The 21,758-nt window shown below is 40.0% G+C and overlaps 1 protein-coding gene across 1 annotated transcript in view; it reads left to right on the forward strand.

The window, feature by feature from the left end:
* Positions 1 to 5,555: 5,555 nt before the first annotated feature.
* The window catches only part of CARD11 (caspase recruitment domain family member 11), a 49,564-nt gene continuing 33,361 nt past the window's right edge, over positions 5,556 to 21,758 (forward strand). The window contains exons 1-2 of the mRNA XM_037385699.1: positions 5,556 to 7,609; positions 8,510 to 8,629. Of these exons, the coding sequence (XP_037241596.1) occupies positions 8,617 to 8,629 (13 nt within the window). The 5' untranslated portion in view covers positions 5,556 to 7,609; positions 8,510 to 8,616. The remainder of the gene's footprint in view (positions 7,610 to 8,509; positions 8,630 to 21,758) is intronic.

Genomic DNA, 21,758 nt, shown 5'->3' on the forward strand with positions numbered 1-21,758 from the left:
TTCATGATCAGAGAAATAAAATAACCTGCAGCTTAAGACATGCATGACTTTATGCAGGAGAAAGGAAGGCAACTCTCTAACAACAGGTGTGTAATTAGTAAAAGACTGTATGACGGTGTATTTTGAGAAATAACTATTTCATTGTGGATAAATCTTCAGGATTAGTGTGAGTTACAGTTAAATTCCTCAATTATATTGGAGTAGAGAAAGAGCTCAACAGATCCATGATAGAATACAGAATAGACTTGGTGTCATCATGTAAGGATAAGAATTTGATGCAGTAGTTGCAGGGGGAATATACAGTTCCCTAAATCCTAATATTATAATCCTAATATAATTTCTGTCAATACTCAAGATTATTGCTGCTTTGTCTCCACGTCCAATTTAGGAGTCACTGGGGTTTCTTAAAATTTATGGGTTTTACTCACTTGGAAGTTTAAGCCTAAAAGTTTCTAAGCCGATTTTATATTTTGGTGAGCTAAAATAGGATAAACACATAATTTGATGTCTTTTCAGAAATAAACAATATTGATTCTTTTTTTTTCTCCAAAACTTTTTAAACTCAAAGGACACTATGCACTGCTGTAAATTTTAGACAATTATTTTTTTTCTAGATTAAACTCTTATATGAAAGGACTGTGACCACCTCTATGTTCTTTCCCTCCTACACACAAAATATAACACAGGCATACTTCTGTGAAGGAGTGGGGGTCAGCAAGCTTAGCGGTGGTCTCGTGCATTTTACACAAGGATCAGGTAACTTGCACATTGAACCCGGTAATTAGTGCAATGTCTCGTAAAATCAGACTTCAGTTTTATTACAGATCATTAGCTATTAATGTAATAAATTTAAGAAATTATTACAATTGTGGCAATTTGGATCTACAGATAAAAACCTAGACTCAGCCTATGTATACTAAAATTAATTTAATTTCTATTACTTATTTTGATATGTGGTATCTGCATTCTATTACATCAGGTGCATCAGAAGTAATTCCATGAATAAGTGAATTACTGTTTATTACAAAGTTTATAGCCTGTAATGTGTGCAGGTATATGAGTATTGGAATGAAGTGAAATGAAAGTCCTATATATAGATGTAAAAGTATTTAATATTCTAACACAGAGTTGACATGCAGTGAGAAAGCATAGCTTCCAGAAATCCATACCATTGTTTCAAAGAGAAATATTAAAAATGCAAACCCAGGTATTCATTTATGGATCAATAAATAGCAGTCATATAGGTTTATGGCTATGTTTAATCTCACATATGTAAAATCTCCAGTGATATATGACCACTATTTATATGCATCTTAAGAGCTCTTCTACGAGAATATTTAGCATTCTTCCCTTGGGAACTACACAGTTAAGAGAAAAATGAACATGAGAGCCTGGAAGAACAAATACACTCACAGATGAAAACATCATTTATAAGTAACAAGTCATAGAGAAATCACACGTACCAATCGAGTATAACATTGACATTTCTATAAGCTCAGGGCTGTGCTATAAGCCACGCAGGCCAGTTCAGTCTAACAGGCTGTTAAAAAACTCTCAAGAATTCTCCACTACCTGCTGCTTCTGCCCAATTTTCCAATGCTACACGGCTCCTGCTTCAGAAGGCGTTCCTGTCCCTTGCTCAGAACACTTGGCATGTTTGTAACCTGCCTCTGAAACCTCTGCTCTCAGACGTGGTGGCTGCTGTTTGAGCAGAATACCTGTGCATATGATGTTGGCTAAATCTTGATCTATTTAAAAGAAACAATAAGGAGAAATAAGGCGTAACAACATGGTAATATCTCAGTCTGACCTCTGGTCTCTAATAACTTTTCCATCAAATTACTGACTTAGCCCAAGTTGATTTTGGCAAATTCCCGTTTTTTAACCTTTTCTATGTCTCCTCTGTAATGAACCGACTCATGTTCCTGCAGTGGTTTCCTTGCCAAGAAGGAGGCGTGTTTCCTTAAGGATAGTTTCAGCTTCCTACTTGTGTCTCAGGAAGATAGAGTTTCTGTTCTTTGGCAGAGATGGATCTTTGGTTTGACTCAATATAGTAATTCTCATTTTTATAACATTTACTTATGATACGCTCACATGGGGTTTCATGTTCTGGTTTTGACACATCTCATTTATATAACAGTTTCAAGTTCAAAGATGTCATGGTTCTCTTTACAGATGAGAAAAGCGAAGCACTGTTAGATTATGTGAATCACAGAGGATGTCTGTATAAGACCTGTAATGAAAGTTAAAAAGTCCTTAACTGCCAGGTCTGTGCCGTGTTTGCTGGCTATTTAACTTATGGAACATATCCCCTTACCATTCAAATTATGTGGATTAATATATAATTCTTGTTTTAGATATTGTCATATTTATATTCTTAATTAACCCTAAGATTACCTTTTCTGTGAAGTATGTAGTCTCTCTAAGCACAGCACTTAGCCCAAGTTCTCCTCCTGAGCTTTTGAAAAAGCTGTACAGAATAAAAAGGGAGACACTGTTGGAGAATGCAAGCCATTAAAACTTTGTAGTTGTTTTCAATTTGTCTCTATTAAAAATATGCACGTTTTTAATTGGAATAAATGTTGACCTATAAAGAAGACAAGAATCCTTCCAATTTAAAACAAACAGGCAAGAATAAGTAACTCACCTCTCCTTGCATCTACTAGATTTCAGATCTGACAGATTATCCTTCAGATTCCAGCTATGTTAAATCCTCCACAGTCTAATAATCAGAATGCATATTGACAATGCTACTGTCGCATAAGTTGGGAAAGATGACCTTGTGTTTTAAGAAAAAGATGAGATATGAGACTGATTAATTTATTTCCAAAATTTTTTAACAGAAGCTGTTGAGTCAAAGTTATTTTTTCAGTATATTTTCTAGTGACAATGATCTGAACTCTTTTGAAGCTTTTTGCAGTAACAGGGATTATTAGATTCCCTCCTGTCCCTCTTTATTATAAGAAAAAATGCTATTTTACAAGTATTTGCCTTGATTTTTTAACTTTTGCCAGGTGTTTTTTTAATAATCCTTAAGAATTTTTAAAAAACTGAACTGTATGAACAAAAATGTATTTTTATTACTTTTAAGGGGGAATAAGTATTCCTTTATCTCCTCCATACATCTCATCAGCTGTTGAGTATGGATATGAATATCTAACTCATTGGTTGCTGTGAAACTAAAACATTTGTCTGGGAAGTTTAAAGATCCTTGGATTTTAAGCCCTATGGATATATAATTAAGAGCATAAGGAACAGGGTGAGGACCTGAGCTATGGCTCATACCCAGTTTTGATGAATAATATATGTGTAATGAAAAGAGAATGGTTGAAGTAATCACTAAATTAACTCTGACTTTTCTGGAAAGAGCATCAGGGTCTGGAGCTTCCTTCCCCTTGGCCCCAAGAGGAGGCAGGGTAGACCTGGGCTCTTTGCTTCCGTGGAGGACTGGTCTTTTGGCAAGGCACTACGGGCTGTGCTGCGGACTGCCAACCCCGCTCCTGGAAGGGATTTGAACCCAACTATTCCATAAAAAGGAGTGTGAATATTATAACAGCCGACACAGACAGATAAATCCCATAATGCTGTCGAACTCGACAGAGACTGTACGTTTTGTGCAAAAATACGTAAGCCCTGAGACTGTCAAATGAAAGCGAGAACTTTATACTCTCTGTTCCCCACTGATATATGTTTGGCTGTCATCTTATTTCATAGTTCAGGCAATTGAAACACTGTTCAAATGTGTATCATAAACCTATAGACAAGAACATTTCCCTACTGGATTTAAACCATTACCCCCAAAGGTGTTCAAGAAACCCTGCTGTGTGTCGCTTTTTAAGATCAAGGGGCATTTTTGATGTTAATGCCTAGAAAAGGCAGATGAACACTAACAGCTGCTTATCCACAGGCTGGTGAATTGAACAGGGAAGTACTTCTGTTCTGGAAGTCAGATCTCCAGAGAAAAATGATAAATTGTGAGCATCTCTAAGTAAGAGTGATAGTCTCTAAGGATAGTTGAGCAAGGCTGATAATATAAAATATGTAAAATGTGGAAAATATTTAATACTTCTATTTCTTTGCTCTAAAGAGTTGGAGGGGTTGTGTTAACAATATATACGGTGCTACTGTGCTCAGGCATGCAGGAGAAATGCAATATATTAATTCTTAAATCACTAGTTTGTGAAATGCGTTTCTGGTATCCAGGGATTTTCTTTCAGGACTGTTACACTGATAAGGAGTCAAGGGCAGTCTCCTCATGGGCTGGGATGACTCTCATGGGAGGAGAAGGGAATAGAAGAAAAGGAACAGCAGATCAAGAGCTGGACAGTTTAGTGTTTCTTTGCTTCCAGATGCTGATTTATTTACTATTTTTTTTAGCTCTTCAGTCTGCAACTATTTAAAGCTCTCTAGCAGCTTCATTTCTGAGCTATGGTCTGCCCTCCTGAGTGCTGATGAATCAACTCTGTAAAAAGGCATTCTGTAAGGAGTCATGGCGTATGAGGAGCACCTCCCACTGGGTAAGGTAATTCCTATGGGACAGACAGAAAGAGAAGCTTTCCCTGCAGACCTCAATAACAACGTTATGGCATGAAAGTCACTATAAGAAAAATACTCAGGAGGCCAGAAACAATGTGGAAGGATGTCTAAGATGCCAAGTATTCTCCATTGTTTGATCACCCTAATAGAATAACCTTGAAATTTTGCTGGCTTTTTAATGCAAGGATCCCAAAGTGAAAGCCTGGAGGAAGGGGAGAGATACAGCACCGTCAAAGGGCTCAAGATGCACTTGTTACTCAGGTTTTACCATCAGGGCTCAAATCCTGCAAAATTAGATCAGCTGGAAGGAACCAAATACGCTCTCCTTTTCTGAAGTCTCTTTGAAAGAGGGAGACAACATAGATACCAGGTGCGTCCTGCCAGGTAGCCTCATGTGAGGGGAGCTCCTTTGCAGGCAGAGGTGCAATTTGTTGTTTCTTGTACCAGGTTTAATGAAAGAGGTCTGAGAACCTATAACCACAAACAAACAAATAAAAAGAAAAAACAAAATAAAAAAGAAAAGCAGTATTGTTACCTCTTAACTGGTCAGCTAGCTAAACTGAAAGTTCCAGTGGATTTTTTTTGGTTATAAAAAAAGAAATAATGACAGAGACAGGTATCTTTTTAAGGCATTTCCATTTTCTTGCCAGAAAAGAAAAAAAATATATTGGAAAACGTCCTGCTTCCCTGAGTGGAATGGGTCAAAAATAACAAAAGACAGTTTAATCAAACTTCCAAGTGTTTTTCTTTTCAGCCAGACTGCTTAGGAAAGCTCTTTTTGGACTTTGTCTCAATACCATGTTTCCAGTGCTTATTTCAGGTGTCTTTCCAGTTTTCAACTTCCTATATGTCTCCATTGTTGCTACTCTCTGACAGACACGTAACTTCAGCAGCCCAGGTTCTATGCCTTGCATATAAGTCAGCACCCACCCACCCCCCGCCTCGATTCAAATCCTGCAGCTTTTTGTCATATACCTGTATTTTAGGTGGAGCACCTGGACTTTCTTGAATTTTTTGGTTGCCTAACAGAACATAATGATTTTCTACACTTACATTGTGTGAAACACATCCCTTCAGTCTGCCAGCCTCAAGGAACTGTAACCACGACCATTTTAATAGCTTGAGAGAATTTTTAAAAACTGAAAACTGGGATTAAGATTGTAAATTCTTATAAAAGGAAGTTGATACTCAGTTACATGTGGCTTCATGATTTATGACTGGTTCCTGCTCGACAGATCCTAGTTTGCCAGCAAGGTCTTTGTGATCAGAATTTTAGGTCCTTTGAGTTTCAGTGATAGATTCCTTAAAGCTCCTCAGGCTTCACTGGGTAATTGTTTCATCTCTAGTGTGTCGCTTTAGGCCCAGGGAAATGTGGGATCTTTTTTAAAACAGTTATTGTACTTTTTGAAAGCTGTTTGTAATCTACAACGTTGAGCAAAAATAAAAGCAGAAACAAGACCAAATAGTGTCTAACGCCTTGCTTGGCTCTGGAGGGTCGTTTTATAGTCCGCTGTCTGATACTCTATTTGCTGAAGAATCCAAGGACAGAAGGAGAAATATAATGAGACTTGGTGAGTTTTGACTTGAATTTCTAGCATGTTTTTCCTTTCAGGTGAGGAACTGCGTGTGAAAGATCTGTGGTTTTTAAATCGAAGTGAAGCCACAAAGCCTTCTGCCAGCAGAGTTAGTTTCTCAGGTTGTGCTTAAAATGGTTCCTCTGTTGCATGCACAAATCAGCTTCCTCTGTGAAAGCAGTAAAAAACTTGGCTCAGAAATAACTTACATCAGTTTTGATGGAATAATTGTAGGCCACAAATCTTACAGCTGTATTTCAGTTTTTCTCCAAAGTATCACCAGCTTTCCCCCAGTCAGAAACTGCAGAACCTTACCCGTTCAGTTGTACATGGATGGACTTTTGGCTGCGCAAATCACATGCAGCTCACAAGTTTGTTCAGATTTAGTAAGGTTGCACAAGAGTTTAAGTAGCACATAACAGCATAGTCCTCACTGGAAAAAAAATTGGTAGGGGCATAGCATGTTCTGCTGTTGCTCAGTGCGAGGCAGAAATTCCTGCCTTCCTTTGACACAGAGCGCTAGAACCCCTTCTATAATCCCTTTCGGTATCATCCTTACGGCTACACTGAGGCTGTCACCAGTCCAGGTACAGGTGCAAACATGTGAAATTAGAGGAACGTTAAGGGAGAATTAGTGCAGAGCTGCCACATGCATTTTGCTGCCTGGAATATGTTCAACTCCCTCATGAGTTTCATGGGATTCAGGTTTTCAGTTTGGTAAGAACGATTTTGAGTGTTATTTTAATGACACTTTGAGCCATGTATTTTCTCCTTTACATTTCGTCTTCTCACTTTATCATCTCACTTCCTCCATTCTGTTGTCTTTTATGCTGCTGTATCCTTTGATAGTTTTTCCACTGTACTTTTATACTTACTTTCCATTTGTTGTGTTTTCCTTTATTTAACTATTTTTTTCCTTTCTCATTCTCTCACTCCATTACTACCATCATGCTTTTTCCTTTCCCACATTCCTAAATTAGGTATCGCTTGCTGTCACTTATGGTAATTATTCCTAGTGTTTCCACTTTTCTTTCTGTTAGTTTCTCCCATGAGATAAAAACATACCCATGCACATATGTACAGAGTTGTTTGCTTCTAGCCACAACCACCCTTGCAAACATGCGTCCCAGTTACACACACATTACTTCAAGGGGTCTTTCCACTGATTCTTACATATCCAAGACCTATTGCTGACTCCACTGAGGCCTCATTGTTGTGTATCTACCCAGTGCAAAGGGTAAAGCCCAGGGAGGGACTGGGAGCAGTAGCAATGCCTGCTTTTCCCTCTGGATGTCAAATAGGCAACAGCAGAACAAGACCCAGCACATCATGCAAGTGATTCAGGCTGAGGACCCCTGAGCAAGATGACAGCAGCACTGGAGGATGTTTCCAGCAGTGGTGGCGAGTCCTGGTCCTGCAGGACTCAGACACCAGCAAGGGAAAGGACTTGCCTGGCTTTGCTCTCGCTGCCTTGCTCGTGGAGCCCTGCAGCCCAGCAGGTCAGTGTCCTCCGTGAAATCCACCAGTGGCTGGATTTGCACATGTGGCCTTAAGCCTGGAGTCCAGCACTAAAGCAATACAAGATACTGCGGGTTCTCTATGTCAGCAGAGACTTCATGTGGAAAATATACTGTTTAAAGTATCATTCAACTGTAAAATAATCTAATGCTTGCATAAAGTAAACCTCATTGACTACCTTTTTAGCAAAAGCAGCTATGAATAAAATAGATGCTTTCTTGAAAAGCCTTTGAAACCTTGGGAAAACCCAGAACTCCTTCTGCCTGGAACTGTTCCTGAAACTCTGTTTTGTTTGGTTCTTCCTTTTTCTTTCCTACCTGCTTGCTAGCCAGCCTGTGCGCTGAGAAGCAAGGGCTGCTGCTTTGTGGTCAGAGCGGCACAGCACCAGCAAGGCTGGCACTCAGCATGTCCCCTTTAGCCCGAGGGAAACATGCACTAAAAGCCTGGAGAACTAGACGTGGGGCAGTGGAGACAACCTGCTGCTTCTGAGCCAGTTGTTTGTGCTGCTGCCGACTCTGCCCACTGCTCTTCCTGGGGAAGGGGCAAAAGTGCCTCTTTATTTGCTTACAGTGGTACCTCAGGGCTAAGCTGTCACCTGCATGCAGAGTCATTTGCAAACAGGCTGTATTGCTGGGGAGCAGAAATGTGGTTTTTTTAAACTCTAAGCAGATTTATAGTCTGGTTTCCTGTCAGATCTTTGCATTTTCCTCTCCGCCCCTCCCAGCCTCTGACACATTTTTTCTTACTTTGTGTGTCGCTGTGCTCACTCTGGCACCAGTGCACCAGCTTCCTTCACTCCTGATTTTCCCTAAACTTTTGTCACTTTAGGGGCAAAAGGCTGTTTTTCTTCTTGTGTTTCCTTTACTTTTCCACCACTGCAGAGCACAAATAACCTCTCCAAGACTCCTGGAGAGACATCGCCAGTTGAATGGAGGCGACGTAGAGAGTTTCACCCTGCAGCAGCTGCAGCAAGACAGCCTGGTCACTCATGAGCACCCAAGGTAAGGCAAGCAGCTGTCAGGTCAGCTCCACCTCACTGCTGACTAGGACAGCACTCGACTCTTATCGCTACAAGTTCCACTTTCACCTTTCACCTTTTTTGTGTTCTTTTTCAAAAGTATGTTTCTTTGAAAACAGTTGCGTTTGTGCCTTCCTTGCCCTCAACAGATCTCGTTGTACTTTGCATGCATTGACATTTGGAGTTCAGCGTTCAGTGAGGTAAACAGGCTGTAGCTGGAAACGCAAACGTGTTCTTAAAGAAAGTGTGCACTGGGAAGGAGAGTTGAAATGGAGGTCTAGAGGGAGGATATGAAAGGACCGATCGTCAGCACTGGTCCCCAGGGAATTTCTCGTTCTTCCCATAGTGTGTTGTGCCCTAGTCTTTTCTTTAAATCTCTTCACTGGGGATTTATACTTTATGTTAACTAATAAAATATTTCTTCTTTTTTTTTCTCTCTCTTTTAATTTGTTCTTCTCACTTCCTTTATTCTTTTCTAACCTTAATGTATCTCTTATTTTTATACCTGTTTTTCATCAAGCATGTTTTCTGTGTGACAAACATGTCCCTTGTTTGATCCTTTCCCTCCGCTTTCTCTTTCTTGCCTGTGCAACAGACTGTACATCCTCCCCCATGTTTTTAATCTTTCTCTCCTTCCCCTCTGTCAGTTCCTTCTCTGTCTTGTGTTCCCCTTTCCCATTGTTCTTCTAGCTTCTCAGGCACTCTCCTACTTCCTACTTCATCCCCTTTCTCACGTACACAGCATACACTGCTGCCCTGCAAAGTTAGTTTTGCACACGCAGTGGTGTTGCCTCTCCAGTGAATTGTCCATGCACACACATACTGCTTTCCTGTCTGTCCTTTCAGGTACATGTGTAGGATTTTCATATTTACAGGTTTGGGGATGCATCCCAAAATACAAGACTTTTACGCTTGCACAGCTTCCTTCCAATTATCAGGCTTGTATTTAGTCATTCACAACACAACACAACAAATACCCACTGTCATCCTGACACTCCGTTTCTTTGTCTCACAGACAGAATTTTCTAACACCTATAACACACCATAGTTTCCTCTCCACTCATAAATACAGCCTGCCTTGACTTTGTGAATTCTGTCCCTTCTCTTCCCATCATCCCACTCCTTCCTAAGTCCTTACTGCAACTCTCCACCCCGTTTCTCTGTCTGTTTTTGTCTCGATGTTGCTTTCACGTCAGGAGGAACTACTGATGCAGATGGTCTTAGTCTCTGCTGTCTTCGCATCCCCACTGAGTACCTGTAGGGGAACTGGAGGAAGTATTGCAGTCTCTCAGCTCCTCTTTCCTTTGCAGAATATGCAAGCTGCAGCAGAGTAGGAGCTTAGAGATGGTACTGGAGGTACATGAAAAAATGGGAGATCACAATCCAAAATGTCTTTGGAAAACAGTAAAAATAGTTCTAGTTGATTGTAAGCCTTTTTTCTAAACTTCAAAAGTTTTAAACTTCCTGCCCCACAGCAGAAATTCTGGTCTGACTTTAGTTTAGTTTTTGTCCTGTTGATTCCTGTGTGATTCCAGATCTCAGAGGTAGAGGTTCTCAACTCTAATGCTGTAGTGGGGGTAACTGTGCTCCTAGGATCTGGAAACAGCTTGTTTCTTTTATGCCAGATATATTGGTGAATCACCAAGATCAGGCATGGCTTAAAACTGCATCCAAGGACAGTATCTGGTATTTTTCCTTGCTTAAGTTTGTAAGCCTCAAACCAGATGTAACAAATAAGTACATTTCTTTGATGAAGCCTTTTAGCCTCTCCTTCTTAAGCAGGACTATTGAGACTGAAGATTTATTTCTAGGGATGTTCTGATGTGGGCTTTTGGGAACTGAATAAGGATCACTTATTAAACTCAGCTGAATTAATAAGATAATTATTATGTGGGAGAATTCTCTTAGCGATCTGTCCTGGTCTCTCAAATTGTCCATCTCCTTATGAGTGAAAGGAGCTTAAATTTTATGTTTGCAATTATAATATATCCTTTCTGATTCAGAGCTAGCAAACTGTGGCCTTTGAGCTGTAAGCATTCTCTGCTGAATACAAAAGCAGGTACATTAAAATATCTTTGTCTTTTGGATCTTGTGAAAAGTCCACAAGCCTAGAACAGTAAAATAAGATACAGGACCAGTATGACTCCTCCTTGCTCTGTTACAACTCATCTTGTGATGTGAAAAGTATTTGAGTTCCCTTTAGTCATTCTGCAAAACTTGTATGATGATTTTGTGCTTTGTTTTTTTCAGTATTCTGTGCCCCAATTGCTGGTTCTTTTTGTAAGGCCTTGATGTCTCCCAGAAATAAATTGGCTGAGACAACACCTCTTCTCTCCCTCCCTCTTTCTCTTCCTTTTTCTTTTTCATCATGATGTTGAATTAAAAATGGGCATTGTCATAGCTGGGTTGTGACAGTTGCAAGGGGACGTGGAGACAGAAATTCTTTTTGTGGGTGTGTTTGTGTCTAGTTTCTTGACTCATATGTCTGGCAGAGGAGAAATCTCAGCTGGAAAGAGCCTGGAAACTTTCCATCCTACCCAGAAAATTGCTATATTGTGAGGGCCAACCCCAGACCAGAAATAAAGAACCACATGTTTGACTCCCTGTTCTTACATGAATAGTTACTTCCAACTAGATTTAACTCCAAATTAAGAGAAAAATAATCTTTCAATATGGGTGAAAAAAGAACCGTCTGACTGCATGTGTCTGTTAAAATTAAAGGCAATTTGAACCTTCTCTAGAAGGATGCATCCCAAATAACTGGGATATGCTGAAGAAATCTGAATGTGATCTACTAAATGACCTTGGTTTAGGTACTGTTAGTGGGTGAAATTTTTAATCAGATACATGGAATGGTTGCACATACAAAGAAATTTATAGAGATCCTTATTTCTCCCAATATTCTGCCTATATTATTGGAAGAGAACAAGCTACCCACTTTTTAGCAGATGTATCAGCTCTCTCTTTGATATTGAAATGCATGTGTCATGAAATACCAACGTTTTGCTTAGATGTGGTCATTGTCATTAAGGTTGTGTAACTGATGGTGGAATTTGACCTATGGCAGCTTTTTTTTGTAAGTAGCCTCCATAGCAATCTAAACTTAAAAGGACAGGAATACGGGACTGGGTCTTGTGACTTTCAGACTGGAGGGTAAAACCATAAACCTTGCAAAATTTAGTCGAGTTTTGCCACTGATATCCATGAGAAATGATTTTTGTCTTGGCTGTTTTGTCACTGCTCTCTGTAGGATTTGCATTCTCAGAACACTGTCCACTTTGCTGAGAATACACTATCTGCAGCAAATCTGCAATTCCTTTTGCAGAACAAATGATGGGGTTCTCTCAGGTGTACCTGTAATAAGATTCGCCATCTCCTCCCTTTCCCCAAACTCTCTCTTAAGTGCTGCTTTCACCCTCTAGTCTGGGTCAGTTATTTAATGGCAATGAACATTTTCAGGAAGGTAACCTTTCTGCTTGTGATTTGTTCAAGGACTCTGGAATTATAATGGTTGCTGTCAAATGTATATAATTGGTCTCCGTGGCACACATCCAACGAGTGATAAAAGCTTCTTTCTCTCTACTTCTTTAGTCTGTTCTCTCCCTATATTACCCTCTCACTTTTGCTCCTCTCAGGCAAAAGGAGAATACAGTGCCAGTCTGTTTCAAGTACAATTTGACAAAACAGCACATCTGCCACGTACCCAGTCATGGTGTGTCCCAGCTGTGGGCAGTGGATTACTTCTTGGCTGGAGGTTCTCATACTGACTTTAGTTAAGCATAAAGGTCTTCTCTGAACTTTGATTTGGAACACCTCTCTCCATAATCTTCTGCTAAATATTTGGGCTCTAGGAATGGTGGTATTTTGCGAGTACCATGAATTCACATGCTTAACGATCTACAGGGGGTGCATTTAACATTTTACCAGTGAGTAAGGCCTTTGTACTTTTTTATACAAAAGGCAAACACAGAGGGTTTCCTTTCACAGCTCATAAAAGCATGTTACTAATAGCACCAAAAGCTGGCAATGTGTTTTGCATTGTCTGCTGTCCTTGCTGAATGTGTAGTGAAGGAATATTCCTGTTATGTTAGTCCCGCAAAAGCTGTTTTATCTCCAGTGCTGCATGGGGCGTTACTTTCTAATGCTGTCTACTTCAGTGAATCTGTTTAGCAACTCAAGAGAAAAGAGAAATTTGTCAAATCTCACTGGAAATCTATCAGAAATGTCAAACAAACTGCTATAACATTCTGGTTTTGTCAGGAGGATAAATGCATATACAGCTGTGTATGTGATATTATTTGTCGTAATTGTTGACTCAGTGAATTTGTCTGTGTAAAGTAACATTGTGTAGTATTAATGGATATGTTTGTTCTGGTCCCTGAGGCCAGTTTGGCCTTACACAGACACTTCTAATTTGCCCAAGTCTGATAGTCAGCCCTGGGTTTTGTAGTTCAGGGAGGAACGCAGCCTCCGTGTAACCAGTGAACGGATTCCCATTGGTCTCCAGTGCTGGTTCTTTGCTGACAAATCTTCCTCAGGTTGTAATTGAGGCACTGAAGAGTGAATTTAACATAAGTTTTCTGTTTAAAATGGGATAAGGATTTTTTTTCCATTTGAATGCAGAAAAAGCTGTATGCTAGCAGTACATATATGGTTATCATTAGCAGTTAATGGATTGTTTCCACTTCAGTTTTTACAGCTCTATATGTGTATAAACATTTCTAATCTAGCTGTGCCCATACTTGAAATCAGTATGAGTATGCTTAATAGGTTGTTACACACATTTAATATATTTGAGCACAGAAGTCAGTTCCTCCAGGGTTTAAAATGCCAATAAAGAAACGTTTCAAATGCTCCCCTCTGTGAACTGGGAACCCTGAGCAAACTGGGAAAGCACCCGAAGGTTGCTTCAACTTTTTTTCTAAAGATTACACCAAACACACTTCACTTCTAAACTGCAGTGCAACTGGCAACTGAATCTTTTCTCATTGATCATGAACTGAAAGATTGTCACATTTATAAGATCATTTGAAGGCTTTTGGCTTTTAACATCTCAATTAAAATACCAGTGACCTATACCACCCACTGACCAAACTGGTCTGTTGAGTGAAGTCCGTGTTTGAAAGAACGGTTCCTCCCTGGTTGCAATTTTGCATGGATCCTCTCCCAAGTCTGCTGGTGCAGCCCAGCCACAGTGTCTGTCCAGCAGCTGCTGCCTGAGTCGTTGCTTCTGAGTTTTGTCTGAATCACAGAATCATTGAGGTTGGAAAAGACCCTTAAGGTCATTGAGTCCAACTGTTAACCCAGCACTGCCGGGTCCAACACGACACTGTGTCCCTGAGCGCCACATCAAGGTAGTTGCCATTCCATATGTTTTTCATACTTTATGATGATGTAGTTAGTGAGATCATCAAACTAATTTCTATAATGACTTACTAACTGAAAATACAAAATTCCACAAGATTTTACACCCTCTTTACTATTGCTGAGCTGATTTTTCTCCTGGTAAAAAAAATCCAAGCTTAAGACAAGACTGCTCTTTGCTACTACACTGCTAGTCTTCCTTCACAGTTCCTGCCAAAACAAGTCCGAATAAGTCTCAATATTTAATTCTTTAAGATGACTTCAGGTGTGTTTGATCCTTCCAGTAGCATTTTCCTGTATTTCCAGTTACATATTTTTCAGAAAGACCCAAGACTAATATGTTTTATTGTAGAAGGTTTAATTTCCTTCTGTCTTTTATTCTCTCATTTTTTTTTTAATTTATGCCATGAAAGATATCAATGCAGTATGAAACAAAAACTATTTAAACTTTTGTGTTAGGACAGAAAAGAGTGTGTTTTTCTTCTGCTTTAGTTGTTAGAAAAAAGTGAAGGAGTATTATATTTCCTGTAAGGCTGGAAACACTGAATCATTTTTTTCTTTTAATTTGCAAGTCTGTGATCTGAAGGAAAAGTGATACTTGGCATTTTCATATGGAGTGTTACACTATGAAACTGTGGGTTTGTGACTTGCTCGTATCCATAGTGAGAGCAGTATCCAGGCAGTTTTGCTGGATTAAATGCGATTGACAGCAACACTTTCACTGAACTGCTGAGCGACTAGGGTTGCACACCTGGGACAGCAGTGTCTGGCTCGATAGTTACTTCAGAAGCTGTGTGAGTATCAGGAAGGACTGAACTTTCTCACCTGCAAAGAACAATTGGAAAATGCTAGGTCTGAGAAGAAATGGTCGGAATTTGAATGGCATTTTGAAAGCTGTGAATTTAATTGCAAGCTCCTGTACGCTGTAGAACTTTCTGCAATGCAGGAAAATGCAAACTCACTGCAATTGCGTTGTTATAACATGATAACAGCGCGTAAATGCAAAGCCATTTGAGCAGGATACTATTAGAAATACTGCATGCAAACCTATTAAATAGCTAATGCCATCAGCATACATCTAAGTACAGTCTCTGCCCGAAGGGACTAGAACAATAAAGATAATTTGAACATTCAACTCCTGTGAGGAAAGAACACAAGAAAAGGCAGAGGGTGGTTTGTTGTTATTTTGGTCCTCACAGGACATCCCGAGTCCTCTCTACCTTCAGTCTAACACGTCTGTCTGACTTGTCTGACTTGTCGTGTTCAATATCTCCTTTCCTCTTCCTCTCCGATTCTGATCACCATCCCATATAGGGTAGTTTCATCAGGTGAGTGAAGATATCTAGCAAACTTCTCTCTATACAGCGTACTTTAGAACTGAATGTATCTGTCGCCTCCGGTTTGTGACTGATCCTAATGGAAATGAAGCAATGCATCAAGCACAGCAATTAAAAAAAAATAAGAACTCGGAGGGAAGGCAGGGATAGGCCACTTTGCTTTAGCAAGGTTTTTAGTCCTCATTGAAAAAGTCATATTTTTATCTTGGAGATTTTTCCGCTTCTTTTCTTTCCTCTTGTGGAGAATACTTAATACATCCAGCTGGCTCTAGTGGTACAGGTCATTCAGGTTGCTGTGCTGTGTTTCAGACTATGTGGTCCAAAACTGATCCTCTGGTCCTGCATGTAGAGCCGTTGTAAAGAGCTGGATCAGAGCATCAGGCTCTGTGTACTGTGCAAGGCCACATCCTGGCATTCTGTGTTATGCTCCACACATCTAGAAGTAGGTTACTTCCCACCTTCCTCTGCCACTCAGGTAGAGGCAGTGAGCTTCATAGTCTCAGACCAGAAATTTGTTCTGCCGTGAATTTGGCCTTACACAAGCCCAAGAGGAGACATGCAGCTCTCTGCTGCCCAAACCAGCAAGCCTTATTTCCTCCAGAGAAAAACGTAGCGAGTTGAGTAGATGCCTTCAGATGGTTGGATGGTTATGAGCTACCAGCTGGACCATGCTGTCCTGAAAAGGAATGACAACATTTTTGGCGAAGTGGTAGAAGTTTGCATATAAGAATCCAAAAGGAGCATAGGGTTATTGCTTTAAACTTGCTTTATTCTTTAAAAATATGCGTTACCAGAATTATCCATTTCAGATCCTCAAACTGTGGAGTGAGAAAGTTCAATTCCTTTTTTTCCTTGCTAGGGTGAGTGACACCATAAATATTAGAAAGAAATCGAAGAATTGCTCCAGAAATTTGAACTGGGATAAGTCTGATTTACAGAGACTGACATCACCACTCCACTGAAGATACCAGGACTGTGCATATCAGTCGTTTGAAGAAAGTTGGTAGTTCTTACTCAGCCCACCTCACCTCTACCGTTCACCACATCACCCCAGCTGCTAATAAAATGTCCAGTGTTTTCCAAGTCAGTCTTGGCAATAACATCTCAGGGTTGTGGCTGTTTGCTGTTGCAAGTGAATGTAACTTGCAATTTTGAAAGCAGGACATAGGTAAATTGGGATCTTTTTGCAATTTTTTACCATTTTTTTTAATATATTAAATATATTTTCAAAGACAAAGAACATAAATGCTGGGAAAGTGAAATACCAGTCGTCTTTCTTTACAGCTTCCTTACTTCCAAGCAGCAGGGACACTAGGACAGAAAGGGCTAATTCTAGAGGAGATAAAGGGTCAGGATGGCAAAATAAGGCATGCGGTTCTCCTTCCATACTTCTTTCTCAGAGCCAACATTTTTCCTGCTGTATGCCAGGAGGAAAGTGCAGACAGAGCATAGAAAATGAACTGTGTCTGAAGAGGCCTCTTGTTGGTTTCCTTCAGAACACAGACTGTCACTGGGAGACTTTCAGATGAGAGATGGAGGGAGATGCTCTAGGTATGGCAGGACAGTTGATCATCAGAACCTGTAGACTGTGCCCTTGGTCTCGGCAATGTGGATATCTGAGTATCATTTACTTACTCTGCTAAACCTTACAGCTGGTATGAAAATACTGCTGTACTCATTGGCAGCTGCCCTGAAAACCGAACAGTACTTTTAAAGTGTTATGAGAACCTCAAGAGAAAATTGGTGTGACAGCATCCAAGAAAGCTTCACTGTCCCCAGATTGCTCCTGCCCTACTACACAGAACATTGCTTGATGTATACCTTCTGCTTTCCATTATTGATAATGGAGACGTGCTGGTTGTGTAGCATTGCAAAGCAGTAAGCTTTTATAGAGCTGCAACCATGTTCTTGGATGTTTCAAGCTTCCAAGTCACATCAGGGAGTGTACAAGAATTAGAAAGCTTCCCACCCCTAACCAGAACAGCACTAATAAAGCCCTTTTTATGACAGTTACTCCAGAAGCTTTTCTAGTAATTCAGGAATAATTAATAATTACTTGCTCTCAGGACAGATCCCGTAGATACTTCCTCCCACAACTAACTTGCTATGAACAATTTCAGTGTGAGAATAAGGAGAAAGTACAGTTTTGTGGTTACTGTAGTTCATCAGCCCTTGCAGAGCTCTCCCACGGTACTTGCTCACTTCTCACAGTCCTCTCTTCTGTGATGTTCTGTATTTTGTGCTCCCTCACTGAGGCACCTCGTGGAGCAATTGCAGAAGAACTCCTGTCCCTGCCTTTGCTCAGGCAGCGTCTGCGCTGCTGTGAAGGGAGATGTACTGGTGTAGCCCTCCCGTACAGGCGTGGTGGGGCAAAGACAGATCCACAGCTCCTGTCCACTCAACTCCAGAGGGAAGGTGGCGGGGGTAGCTCACAGTAGGGGAGTTTCACCCAGTAACACCAACATCAGTGCTGAGGTCAGCCTAGGACATACCTTCTAGGAATGCTAACAATGAAAAGGCTGGACACATTTCCTATTTTAAAGAGGCTTTTAAAATTCTCCATATGCTTCCTTTAAAAAAATTTCCTTTAATCTTTCTGATGTTTGCAGCACCCTGGAGAATAATACGAGTTCTTTTTTCAGTTGATGAGTGTATTGCTTTTATAGGATTTGAAACACTTACGGCCCTGGGTAGCTTATGACAAAATAGGACTTTGAATTCAGATTCAACTTGCTCTGTCTTGCTTCTGTTTCTAATCCAGTGTGAACCTTACCTATTGTTATTTTGTATTTTGCGTGATGCTATATCATGCTAGAGTCATTACTGCTGTAGAAGATAGAAGGGCTTTGCCATCAAAGAAGGAAACCTCTGAACACAGCACACAGTTCTTAAAAGATTTGAAACTTGAGTGGAGGAAAGCAGGAGTTAAACTGGCTCCTGCATAACAGTTGTTTTGTTTTACGCTTCACGTTCCATCCCTGTGCCTAATTCCTCAGTCTTGTCTTCTGCGGTGACTTCATTAGCAATGAGATGCTAATTAAATTTCATATTTACGATTAGAAAATAAAATCATTGGACCTTTTTTAAATAGATTTTTATGAGTTTTGGCTCAGTTAGCTGAGTCAGCAGTATAGATTCTGCAAGGCTGAACTTACCGGCTTTGAAAAAAAAAAGATAAATAGAGCAAATAATGGTGGAAGGAGAGTCTAATCTAAAAATTCATATAGTTTCTACACTGTATTGAATTTTGGGCATAAGAAAAATAATTTTGTTTTTGTTCCTCATAGACAGAAATATTGTTAGTCATGTAGAAGGAATTCTTCTTTTCTTATGTCTCAGAGGCTTCAAAGCTTAAAATTTCATCCAGTTCTTAAAATCTCAGTTGTAGTCAGAGACAAGATGCTGAAGAGATTGATGCATCAGCAGTGCTTACCACCACCTTGTAGCTAGCAAAATATTTATTTCATGGATCCAGAAGGGTTAGAATTAACACAGGTAAACGTTGACACACATCTGCCCTCTTTTCTATGGAATGTGTACTAGTGGAGAGTTTATACAATACTGAAGAATCAGAACTACTTAAATACGGCTGCCAGCAAGATTTATAGGTGCTCTATAGAGCAGTTCCCTATTCATGTAAAAATTAGCACCTCGCAAAGCTTTAAAGGCCCATTTTTCAAACACTTAGAGTTTGAAGAATGCTTGTTGCAAAAAGATTTTTGAAAGAGCTCAGCTTCAATTTAAGCGTGAAAGAAAGACCTGATTTTTAAAAGTCCTTAACACTCAGCAACTCTGTGATTCATAACGCTATCTTATCCCACACTCTGAGGCAAGTCTTGCAAAAATCTGGCCATTTATTTTGATGCCTAAATGCCACCTACGCACTCTGAAAATCTGACCCTAATTATGAGTTGTGCCCTTGAGTAGGAACAAGAAATTGGGGAAATCAATCCTCAGGTGTGGGAGCCATTTCCTAGAGCTCATATTGCACGTAACCTTACTTCATACACAAATACAACACTGCATTTAAAACAAAGGCTTTTTTGCACATTCTGCAAATGCTTGTGTTCTTAGCTTGTGACACTTGATGTTGCGAGGTACAATTAATGGAGACAGCACATAAGGAATCATTATGCTTCAGGGCATAAGTTAGGACAATAAAACAAAACTTCCACTGATTTTTAGTTGGTTACCACCCTCTCCTAAAGATCAGGATTTGGGTGCGTATAAACCTGCAAATCTTGCTTTTGTAATATTGTTTGTAGATGCTGTTTTAACAGCAGCTGCCTGTGCTTAAAGACTGGGATCCTTACAGATGGAGTGTAATTCTGGCATTGCTTTACACTTGCTGTTTTCACAAATATCTGTTTCCACAGTCAGCAGAGAATTCAATAAAATTCTCATACTTCTCCTTATGTTTACTCACTCTCAAGAACCACATCCAGGTGAAGATGGATAGTCAGGTCTCTTGCTATTTTAGTACTTCGTTCTTTGGTCTTTTAAAAAAATACATGTTAACCATGAAATGAACTGGTCAGAGTTTCCTGATGAGACCAGAGTTTGGTCTTTTCCAATGGTTAGTTTTTTCTTCTGGGATAAATTTTCCACATGAAAGCTTTACAGCATTTTATTCCATATCATCAGAGCAATGGATCTAGTTATGGAGAAAGCAATGGAAGATGCTTAATTCCTCCTTGCAATGCTTTGAAGGTAGGAAATAAAGAATTTCCAAGTGTTTGGTATTATCTTATCCCCAAGACAGTAAGATAAGCTCATAGAGAGGTTACCACTTACAGCAATAAAGTACATTCCTGTTGAGTAAAGAATCAGCAAATTTTTGCTTTCTATTGCTATAGAAATGACTTAAAGGAGCCCTTAAGTGAATTGTCTCTGTTTTCCAGAGTTTCCTTTCCTACTCTTCATTTCAGGCCTTACAGCGAGGCTTCTTTGGTGACAGGATTGTTAATGAAACCCGGCTGTATTACCTGCAGGAAAGGCGGACCTGTTTGAGAGATTCCTCAGGTCCTTCCTGCTCCAGCTGGAGCACACAGCTCTCCGTGGCTATGAGAACACTTCCTCTGAGGCTTTCCTCTGCAATGGGCTCATATTTGAAAGTTACTCATAACCTCTGTTCAGAAGAAAAGGGAAGTAAGGCAGCCCCCAGCACCTTTCTCTCTGCTATATATAGACAGTAAGTTAGAGAGAGGATGGTGGGTGTATGTTTCCGGAGCCATGTGACGCAGTCCCGCAACACTGGTGCAAGAAGAGAGAGGACACAGAGCGAGAAGAGGTGACCAGAAAGCATAAGTGGGAAAAAATCTGTTCATAAGACCAGTACAACCACTTGCATGTGAAAGGAGAATTCTAATTTCCAGCAGTAAAACAGCAAGCTCCTTCTGATTCCTGGTGAGGTTTTGTCCTTCCTAAGCCAGGCTGCTTGTGATCTATTGCAGACTTTTTCTTGTCAGATGGCATCCAGTTGTCTTCCTTGTGTTTTGTGCTCTGCTGCCCGAGTCGTTCATGCAGCTTTAAGCAAGCTTACAAGAAGGATTTTGTCACTGAGTGTGACATCAAGGACTATGGCAGTCTGTGACTAGGAGTGAGGCTTACTTCTTCCAGTGGCTTTGAGGTGGAAAGACAACAGGGATTTGTTACATAAAGCACATATGTCATTCTTCAAGCCCCAGTTGAACTTGCAAAACAGCAGTCTGTTCTTTAGAATTAGAGTCTATTTTAAAGTAATAGCTGCAAAGAGGTCACGAAATGGAAGAAGGTATAGATATCTATTCTATCTGTGTGAAGTTGTGTGTTCATATACAATGAACAAAACGTATATGTGAATCGTAGCAGTCATCACCCTTGGGAGACTGGACAGTGTTTGATCCAACAGAACATATTGTCAGCATTTAAGAGCTAAAGGTGAATGAATATGTCTTCACAGAGCTAGGTGGGGAGCTAATATACTTCTGCATAGTGTGTGAGGGACTTAGCTGTACTGTGTTCTCATGCCAATCAATGCATGCTGCTGTTATAATGCAGTAAACAGTTTGCCTGTGGCTTATTTTTCGTGTGTTTGGAGTAGTATTGTTTGTTAAGGTTGATATCGATATGAGGGTTATGACAGCTGCCTTCTTATATGTTCATTCTTTGTATTTTGTGTGTTTTGACTAACCGTAGGATTCTTAAGGTAGGGTTCTGTTTTATTTTCCTGCCATGTCATAAAGCCTGCTATATGAAATATTATTTTCCAACTTTCTTGGACTGTGGTGAATTAGAGTGAGATTATCTGACAGTATTCAAGACTGGAGTATAACTTTTTCTGTTGTAAGAGCGGCCTACACATTTACTGTCAGTTGTTGCTGAATTTGGAGATGGGTAAACTAGAGTGCAGTTCTCCCATCTGATGTGTTC

This window comes from Falco rusticolus, chromosome 4 (genome assembly GCF_015220075.1).
Source record: "Falco rusticolus isolate bFalRus1 chromosome 4, bFalRus1.pri, whole genome shotgun sequence".
Lineage (NCBI taxonomy): Eukaryota > Metazoa > Chordata > Aves > Falconiformes > Falconidae > Falco > Falco rusticolus.